The following is a 10,880-nucleotide window of genomic DNA, read 5'->3' as shown; positions in this document are numbered from 1 at the left end:
TGCATATGGGGTGCGTGCATCACAAACCCAGAAGATCTTTATGCCGTACTTGGCGGGCTTGCTCGGCATATACTGCAGAAGCTGGGTCCTCCCTCTGAAAGGCACAAGTTGTTCATCCACTGTAACACAATCACTGGGGATGAATTTCTGCCTGCAGTTGACCAGGAACAGGTCCCATATGTAGCGGAAAGCTGCCATGTGGTCAGTTTTCAGTCGGTAGGCTCTGGTCCTCTTGTCATCAAAGCGCAAGAAACGGCGAATATCTTCAACTTTTCGAATTGACATACAGTATGTTGCTGTGTAAAAATGACCTCCTGGGTGGTGAGACTGCTGACATCAGATGTGTAAGTGGGACAGTATTGACAGTCAAAGTTGCATCAGATGTGAGAGATGACATCAGATGTGTAAGTGGGACAGTCAGAGTTGCTAAGAATTAAAGGTTCATAGAAGATTCCATAGGAACTGCTTGGGGTCATTTTTGACCCCACTTGTGGAAGAGTGGGGTAGTGATACAAAAACTGCAATTTCTTAAAATTAATGAAAAAATAAATAAAAATGCAAATGGCCTCATGTCACAAACATGTTTTATGAGGAATACCTGGAATATAAATATATTACAACTTTTCGTTTTAAAGATTTTGAAGAATAACAACCCGTGGGGTCATTTTTGACCCCACGTGTGCATCTAAGGGTTCATTCTGCCTGGTGATTTACACTGACCTTAGTAATCTGCTCTAAGCCTGCTGCTTGACTAGGTAAACACTGTTTCCCTGAATCTACTCGTCTTGAATCTACTTTGGGTTGACTTCCTAAAAGTGTTACAGAATCCAGTTCACATGGGTATAGAATCCGAATCTGGGAAAGGCCATTAATAATGAAAACTACTATTCAGATGTACAATTGCAGATTGGAAAACACTGAATACCTGCTACTCTAATATAATCTACTGATTATAATCTAATCTGATCTTAATCATTATAGTTTTGAACAATATAAGCAGCACTGCAGACTTAGGAAAGTGGGTGCAAAGGGCTAAAAACACCACTGAAGAAGCTGATTTTGAAACGGGACACCTCCGAGCCTTTGTGAACTTGCTGGAAACACACCTCGAGGTCTGTGAAATGAGTCTGAGTCTGTGCGTGTATGTGCAGTGGGCATATGGTGGGAGTTAGTCAAACAGATTTTGTAACAAAACAGCAGCAGGTGGACTTTGCCTGCTGGGCACAGAGACACTCGAACAGAAGCCCGGCAGCATGTGTCTGCACTGTTGGGCTCTCAGGAGGAAGATGAGTCACAGTCAGCGACTGTACCTGTCTGTCTGTCTGCCTACCTGTTGTTTCTTGTCCTTGATTTGCATTTTGTCACAAAGTTATAAAGGTTACAAACATCTTGTTACAATTTTTGCTTTTCTTTGTCAGAGATGCTTTTGTTGGTATTGTGACAGTGTTACGTCTAACAAGTTTGGTCCTAGCAGGTCCAGTGGAACCAGTGAGTGAACTGACTCCTGACCTGCGCCCTTAACCTGCTCAATACTGATATAACATAACCAACTTCCTCCTGACTCTCTCCACCCGTCCTCCTTCAGACAGCAAGGTAGTGTGTATGTGTGTGAAAGTGTGTGTGCATGAGAGAGAAGGAAAGCACACGTGACAGTTTAACAGTATGATTGATGTGTGACTGTAAGCACACGTCGTGTGTGTATATACACAATTAGAAACATGTTCAACTTAATGTAAAATGAACCTGACATGGAATTAACCAGAAAAAATGATGGAGCCTTTTTACAGTTAACTTGAGATATGAATGTGGGTTTCTGGGGTGGTGGTCTTTCTTTGTTGCCTACCAGGGTCAGCTGAGAGATGTCCTGTTTGACCCAGTCATTGGGCGAGAGACAGGGTACACCCCGGACAGGTCGCCAGTCTTTCACAGGGTTGACAGTAAACCTAGCAAGACAACCTAAACTAAATTAAACCAGATAAGTATAAAATTAACTGAACTTAAGTTGGAATGATTAACATTTCACCTTTGGGAACAGCAGTGTCATTATTCCCAGTAATGTAACTAAAGACAAGCTAAGAGAAGACAAAGTGGAATAGTTTATACTAAATAAATAAACCCAACTGCACTAAACTAAAATTGATTAAAGAAAATCTTAACTAGAGACTGAGTTTGTCATGGTCAAGACAGTTAAATTAGATAATACTAGACAACAAAAATGAGCTAAACAGTACCATCCAAAACCATCACTTTCTCTGACTTCCTGCTGGCCAGTCAGGGTGCATCCATGCTGGGAGGGAAATATGGCTCTGTCATCTCCTGTCTACCTCCCAGCCTGGGCCAGAATAAGGACATGTTGTGTGGCTGTGCAGGCCGGAGTGTCACTTTGTCCAGTGTGGCTGTCTCCCTGCTGCTACTCTGTGTCCTCCTGGATTAATCACAGCAAAGTTACAGGAACCTGCGGAATATTCACTGTGCATACACTTTTATTGATGTGTCTCTTCCTTTTTAAAACTCAGTAAAACAGTTTCTCTGCAATTTTTTTAATCTTCCATTTTAATTTTTAATGGCAGGTCCATTCACCCAGTCATCTTCACATTGGCCCTGCAGGAGTTCCAGATTGCTGATACTTCTATTTACAGGCTTATAAATTTGGAGGGTCATTTTGGAATTATACCTGTGAACATAAACCCCACTCCTAAAATAACTGAACAGTTCGTCATCCTACAGCCGAACTCAAGCGTCTATGGCTCTTGCATAGTAAAGTACTTACAACTGTATTTAGTGCAACAAGGCTTGGTTACAGTAACTGCATTCATTTATTTTCAGGCACTAGGCAGCAGCAGAGCTCTAAAACATGCTAAATGACACACAGTTGCTTTTAAATTTGTAGTTGCTAACATACAGTATTAGCAATTATTTGCCTACAACAGTATGAACTGTCTTACCTTAAACCAGGAGTTTAATCCTGCAGCGGCAGTATAAAACCACCCACAACCTCCATGGCTCTGATCAAATATGCAGGTCTCACTGATGATGGATGTTGCTTGGAAATTTGTCTGCCACTTTGTTTTTGTCCACCAGGTTTGTTTTTGTCCTCCTTTTTTGGCCTAAAACAGTAGTCTGTGCTGATTTAGAATTTAGAGCTCAGCATCCAGCTGTGCACCAGCAGGTAGGAACGCTGACTGTCCAGCAGATGGAGATCACTGATCATGTTCATATCTCTGCAGGATGTAAATACAGTAGCATACAGAGGAATTCCATTAAGACATGCCACCTCTTATAAAAAAACAAACAAACCAAAAGCAAAACAAACAAACACATAAAAAATAAACCGTTTTGTTTCCCACTATTCATAGGTTATGTAAGAGCTGACAAAGAAAAACACCAAGTTTGACTGAAGACAACTGTTTCTGATTATGGGCCTGTTAAACTTTTTTTTATTAGTGATGGGTCCGGTAACACCTATGCGTCGCCACATGCGTCGAGCTCGTAGAGCAAAACCCCGTGTCGGTGCGCGTATCGCTTTAAGAAAGTCACGTGACCGACACAGGAACTATTTCGAACTGATACTGCCGCGCCTTCTGAAGCAAACACTGCATTTCCTGACTCAAAAGATGGCGTCTGTTTGGAAAATATCATTATTTCTAAGTTAGGGGGGTTCTAGCTGGATAGAAAGAGGCTTACATTGGTGCTGGCCAGAAACCCCCCCTGCCCTTATGGTGCAGTCTTTTCGACTGCCATTGGTCCACGATTATTTCAATCACGTCACAAACTCGATAGCCTCATTCTATTGGTCGAGAGGAATCCAATGAGGGGTCATTTGTCTGTGTGCGGAAATCTGGGACCAAGCTATTGTCATGCATACGAGGAGATGGTCAGCTCTAACTGTGCCGTGTTCCATCTTTATTTACTCTTCAACAACAAAACATAGAATGGTATTTACACCTCCTGACAAATCTCACAAGTGTTCCCTTTCGTTTGACACCAAGAGTAACCAAATACACCGTGTGGTTGCGGAGATATACACATTTGATTTCGGGGAGGTGCCGTCGAGTTAAATCCCCCAAACAGGCTTCGGGCTTAAATTAATAGGTCAAAAAAATTCTACTTATTCTCTTATAATCTTAAACACTGTAATGGTCTTCCTGTATATTTGGTAGAACACACTGTCGACCCGATGAAGTACTCAGAACGAAACCTTTTCCTGCAGGTTAGCAGAATAAAAATGCTCTTAACGTGTGCTGTTGTGGTGACCTTATAGCAATTATAAACTATATATTTATATGTAAATTTACACTACTACAGTTTATTTATACACATAATCACGCATCTATCTATCTATCTATCTATCTATTTATCTATCTATCTATATAGCTATCTAAATAGTTTATTTCATTATACATAGCTTTTCTCTAGATAAAATGTGTAATTAAAATGTTTTTATTTCACTTAAATGGAGAAAAATATACATTTTTATCATCATAAATAGGCACCTGCACAATTTTGTAGAGTCATACTGTAATTACTAACTGTGTGGTTGGTTGAAATTAAAAAGCATACACACATCCATCCATCCATTATCTATATAGCTTATTCCTGAATAGGGTCGAGGGGGTACATGCATATTGATAGTTGCTTTTTCTCTGTCTGGTAATGTCGATAGACTTGTGCGATTGCAGTGGGACACATTTTAAACTGTTACATTCTTATGTTCAGACTGCTGCAGCAGATCACACTGAACAGCTGCTGGATCACACCGTAGCTTCAGTTGACACAGAAGCAGCTTGCTTGTTGCAGACCTGTGTGTTATGGGGGGTTGTTGCACAGATGCAAGTGCTGTTTGCAAGTGTTGTGGTGAAGTGGAAGTCTGCGCCTCCGCTGTTTCTCAGCACACAGTGCGACCCGCACTTGGCTCTGTGACCACATCCTCTCCACTGTTGTCGTGCTCAGCCCCTCTGCTGGCTTTTGTGACCCGGTCTACTCCTCACCGACAACAGCCTCAACCTTTGCCTGCACTCAAATGACAAGTGATTTCCTGTTGTTCTGGGCTGTGGTTGACTCACATTTCAACATTCACTCCTTCAAACTGAAGGAATATGCCGTAGCCTTACTCACAAAGAAGACATTTATCAGTCTTGCTATGTAACAGTATGTGCACAACGGAAAAACTAGATCTCACTTGAATATGTTCCACTGAATGTAAAGCTGTTTTATGTAAGGAGATTGAATTTATTTGAGCAGTTAGATGGTATCAGAGGTGTCATTTTCTCAGTGGAAAATCTCATTGTGAGTTTGTGCGACTGGGGCGTAGAGCAGTGAATGGAAACATATATCAGAAAGAAGAGGTTGACTTCTCAGAAAACCAACAGACAAGCAAGCAGCTAAAAAAACACCCTGCAGTGAGTCTGTGATGCCATGTAGGGTGAGATATGTGCAAGATGTGTTCATATATGTATGGAAACTGACAAAACCTCACAGGTGGGAAGAGTATAATATGCAGTGTAGGCCTACAGTACCAGTAAGTAACATGTGCTTCCAACTTTTGACAGGTAGCATTGTCTTAACTTAAAAAAATGATGCCACATAGCTTTTCTGACAAACTTTTATTTTGAAAAAAAAAAAAAAATCCAGCATGAAGCAGGTCACAAGCACTTACATGAACATACAGCATTATTAATGTGTCAGTGTTGGCTATATTATCCAGATGCTTTTAAATCCAGCACCGTCCTCTAATTTGTGCTGGATATTATTGGATGATTGAAAGCAAATACACAGCATACATAATTTTTATTTATCTCCAGAAACCAGGAGGACCGACTGTGTGGTTCAGCTCAACTCTCAGGTGCTGTGTTTTTCAGATGAGGCCTGCGCAACAAACAGAGAAAGACAATTTCAGTTACTGGGGAAAAAACAGCTGCTTTATATTATTTTTTTCCAGAACTTCCACCTACTTCACCAAAGCCCCTTTTCAGAAATGTATTTTATTCACATGATGTGAAGGTGACGGCAATTTATACTGCTAAAATGGCTGAGTGAGTCATTTTTATAGTCACACCATCAGTGATTATTATTATAATTATCCTGCATAAAGGAAATAAAATCATCTTTTGCACAGCAAATTTGAAAGGTACTGGATTGGCTTGTTGATGAGTCTCCTTCAGTTCTGATTATGAACTTACACTAAGCAATTTCTGAAAAGACTATTAATCAATCAGTAATTGATTTTCTGATTTTAACAATTAACTATAATGTAATCAATAAATTCACTGACAATTTTTGGTCATGTCATCCCTATTGATTTTCATTTATATCTTTCATGCTTTGTCTAGAATGAAACTAGTATTATATTATATTTTAGATTTTTTAAGGTATTAAATGTCCTAAATTTAACTTAGAAACCCTAAATATGATTCCTCCCTTGTGATACTGGAAAAACAAACAGACATATAATGTAAAATAAAAAGAAATTCAGTCAATAATAATCTTTTGTCTCTCAGCTTCATGAATATGTCTCTTAAAGTTACATTTATATGTTATAAATTTCATATCTCATTTATGTGTTAGTGAACTTATTTGCTTTATATTCACAGGTAACATCGACAAAGAAAGAACACACTACATGTACTATTCGATCTACACTGGCTCCTTATTTTAAACCACTTCCTACAGGTAGGACACTTTCATATGGATGCAGTGGTACAGAGACACAACTCATACAGAATGCACAGTATGATACTGGTCTGACCTGAAGCCTCCACACTAGAAGCACCACAAAGGCTCCAAAGATGCTGCTCTTGGCGATGAAAGCAGCATAGGACAGTTTGGCGGTGTGCGTGATCCTCAGATATTTCCCTGCAACAAATGGCGACATTTCACTGAGTGACACCTTTCCATAGTTGTGATGTTCTGAGCTGGACGGGTTCAAACAAAGCTATATTTACCTCTTTTAGTTGCAGCTCCTGGGCCTGGCAGGAAAAGAAAGGTTTAATCAGTGCAGTCATTACTTTGGAGTTCCTTATAACTGAAAATGCATTTAGGTTCTCATTTGCAGCTAAACAAACCTTCAATGCTTTCCAACCACTTTGTTGTGTTCACAGTGGCTGTCCCATTGAAGAAGCTGATGGTGCAGCTGAAGTTCCTGCTGGGTGTGATCCAGTGTCTGAGCGAGACCCTCAGCCTGCTTGTGATGCGGTAATGGTTCCCGTCCCACAGGGCAGCACTGTCGGTTGCCACGCCATCTGTGATGGTTTCTCCGCTCATCTGCCAGGACATACTCACATGGTCTGGGTAGAAACCAAAGGCCATACACACCAGGGTCTTTTTGTTTTTCTTGTCCATGCTGTTTTGACACTCATTTTGTGCAGGTTCAAGCACTCTCACCTTCGGCAGGCTTATAGTTCGGTTTGGTTCTGCACGGACGAAGGAAACCAATCATTAGAATAGTTATATAATTTTGCTAGACGTTGCATGAAAAGACTGTTGCATTCCCATTTCTGTACAGTAAATATGTAGCTGGAGTCAGTAGCCAGTTATCTTATCACAAAGACTGGAGCAGACCTCTGCAGCTCACAAGTGAATACAGTCTATGAAAACTGATCAACTGAGAAATAACACATTTATAACACAGTTTATGTTCCAGACTACTTATGTCTTGGCTGGGACAAGTTGCCATGCAGTGAGCAGAGACAACACACTGAGTTGGAAATGAGTTCAATCTTATATTGGTGTTGATTTTATCTGTACTTGTAAGTTGTGTTTATTTTTAATGTGTATTGTTATTTACACTGTACAGCACTTTGGTCCACCTTGGTTGTTTTTAGTGCTTTATAAATAAAGTTGGAATGAATTGAAATAAACGCAGGAGCCACACGCTAACACCAAGGTCCTTACAGGTTACACTACTTGCATTCAGAGCGACTGTTATTTATACTATTGTCTCACCAGGAACTGGTCCCTTATCCAAGATATGCAGGAAAAGTGCCAGAGCATTTATAATTTTATGTTGCATGTAACTGAAATCTGATTTTACTCCACAAATATCTTAACATGTGCACAGCAATACTGTATATTAGTAGGTTAGTGACTTACATGCTTTTAAAATATCATTTAAGTTGTTTTGTGTTTACCTTTTTAAACATATTTGACAGGTTTAAAGTAAATAAACAGAAAATACTGTATGTGTTCAGTGAAATCCTGTGAACAACATTTCAGAATAATAGTGGATTTTACACTATTTGAGGACCATTAACTGCAGCATTATATAGCCACACGACCTGACTCCAAGTCATTTTAAAGGCATTCATTCACACACACATATATATCTTTTTTTAACATCACAAAATAAAAATCATAAAATGTACATTCAAAGATGCTCACCAATAACAACAAATGTATACATATAATTTTAGTTTCTTACCTAAGACTGTTAGTTTGGTGCCGCTCCCAAAGTAAGCAGGTTCATAGGCGGTCACACTGACACACGGCTATAGTGAAAACTGTTCACGATTTTGACATTAACAGCTGTAGTTAACAGCTTTTTGTTTTTCTTCACAGAGAAGAAAAAAAACTTGGAGTGTCTCCAAATCTAGCCTGCATGGCAAACTTTAACATTTTCTGTCTTTTTTTTTTTATATAAAAAAGGGGTATTTTAGTAAATAGGGCAAAAACAACCTGACATTGTACCTTGTAGATTAGACCCTTGCATTAAAATAACTACCTTAGAATTATACCTTATAGAATATTACCTAGACTTTTAATTCAGTTGTAAAAACTTTATGCCTTATCCTAAGACTGTAAGTTTGGCTCCAGTCCCAGAGTAAGCCTCTGACTAGAAACAATGGATCACAGAGTTGATAAGAGCTCACCATCAGAGCAATAAACTGGGCATGGAGCCAATTCTTTTAATGCTGCAGCAGTTTGATGGAGAGCAGGTTGGAACTGACAACCGAAGACTGAAAATAAACAGACTTATGGCGGAACACATTTTACTTTTTAAAGGGAGAATACTACAGTAGACTGTGTAAAGCCAAATAAAATAGAAAGTGCAGGATTCCAAGATTTGGATTCATTCTAACATTTAACCAAGCTGTGAAAGACACTCAGTTTGATTTAGGTTTTCTTACCCAGGACGGTCAGTTTGGTTCCAGCTCCAAAGTGAGCCTCGGTGAATGAACACAGAGCTCCCAGACCGTGACAAAAACCTGCTTCTGTCTCACTGCTTCTCTTAGCAATTTATCCAACTTTGTTATACTTTGACATGCGGACACTGTCGATGAACCTAGTGTACATGGCCCCGAATTAAATCACTGTCTGTTAATGGGCACCATATCAACATGAATATACGGTGCTGAGACATTTTCACGATAATCTGAGCCAGTTTGTTAACAGTTACGACACTGATTGTCACTTGCAAAGTGTCAGTCATGATTCTTTGCACCGGATCCAGGCTTAACAAATATGAACAAAACCACAGTTAAATGATATTTTTATGAAGTCAAAGCTGATTTCTTACCTAAAACAGTCAATTTGGTTCCTCCACCAAAGTAAGCCTCATAACCTGTACTAGCACAGTGAACCTGACCAGCACTCAAATCAGGCTAAAGATGCAAGTTAAGCTTTGTGCCTAGCCAGTCTTTCAGTTTATTTCTTGATCACTTTCCCCTAAAAGCAATACACCCCGTTTTTTTATTAAGATGGGAGACAAATGTTTCCCTCAGCAACAGCTGAAAGAGACTGCGGTGCACATAGAGCATATTTTGCTTCACGTGTGAATTCATAAGAAGAAAATCTGATGTCTTACTCACTGAGAACAGTCAGTTTTGTGCCTGTACCAAAGTAGGCTTCATAATTGGCACAGTGCACTGCCTCGATATCAAAAAGCACTGAGATGAACTGCAAATATAAAGACCCAGTGAGGAAAGTTTTATAAAGAAACACTCCGCTTCTGTAGCACTTTGCAGAACAGAGCTTATTACAGTAACTCAGCTTTTTCCTTTGTATCCTAAGAATTTAAAATAACCTTTTCCTTTCCCAAATTTGATATGGTAGGCAAAATGTTCACCTGGGTCTTGTTTCCAGTGTGGGACCAGTGCAGGCTAAATCAACGTTTTCATGACTATGTGTTCCTTTTCTTTGCCAAAAATCCATTCTAACCCAAAGCTGCTGAGCTCCAACTTACCCAGAACAGTTAGTTTAGTTCCACTTCCAAAGTAGGCTTCAGCTGCATCCTCACAGTGGTTTGTACTATATTTTAATCCAAACAAATTTCCCCACTGCAGTTTAGTTTCCCCACAGTGCCAGAGCAGTGATACATGCTGTACTTTTAAAATGCGATGATGATTTTATTTTTGCCAGGTGTCTCGGGTGCCTTGTGGAGCTCCACACTAAGCATGTGAACTGGTGGAGGTTTTTGTACAGCGGCTCTATTGGATTGTATCACCGTGCCCCCCCTGTCCCACAGTGTAAAAGCACTACACAAAAACTCAGCTTCTCTTTGCTTCTCTTGGCTTTCCTTCCCCCACCCCGCTTCTCCATATCTCAGCCTCCATCTCTCTTCCCATGTCTGTGTGAGCAGCTGTGCAGGTTGGGCTGACTGACAGCTGAGAGGGGCTCCACATAGCTTGGCTGCTGCTATTTCTGTGACAGCTAAGAAAAGAAGCACAAAGAAAAAGAAATGATTGTTTTTTCCATAGTAGCTGCACAGAGGAAATGACATCTTTACTGGTCACACCTCCTTATCACCCCCCAGTCATAACTGATACAACCTCCAGTGAAAGATGAGACAGAACAAAATCCTCTGATTGTTTCTAGTAGCAGTACCAACTTTTCTGTCCCACACCAGAGTGAGATCAACATTTCTACCCTGGGGATTTTGACTGTTC

At 40.0% G+C, this 10,880-nt stretch overlaps 1 gene segment (V, D, J or C); it reads right to left on the bottom strand.

The window, feature by feature from the left end:
* Positions 1-5,633: 5,633 nt before the first annotated feature.
* LOC109951100 (T-cell receptor beta chain C region-like) lies at positions 5,634-10,189 on the bottom strand. The segment is given in 6 exon segments: positions 5,634-5,865; positions 6,746-6,852; positions 6,942-6,965; positions 7,062-7,283; positions 7,381-7,409; positions 10,178-10,189. Coding segments are annotated over 4 exon segments (369 nt in total).
* Between the last annotated feature and the right edge of the window lie 691 nt (positions 10,190-10,880).

This window comes from Monopterus albus, unplaced genomic scaffold (genome assembly GCF_001952655.1).
Source record: "Monopterus albus unplaced genomic scaffold, M_albus_1.0 scaffold363.1, whole genome shotgun sequence".
NCBI classification, from domain to species: Eukaryota; Metazoa; Chordata; class Actinopteri; order Synbranchiformes; family Synbranchidae; genus Monopterus; species Monopterus albus.
Note: the sequence above shows the minus strand (reverse complement) of the source record. Positions and strands in the feature narration are given on the sequence as shown.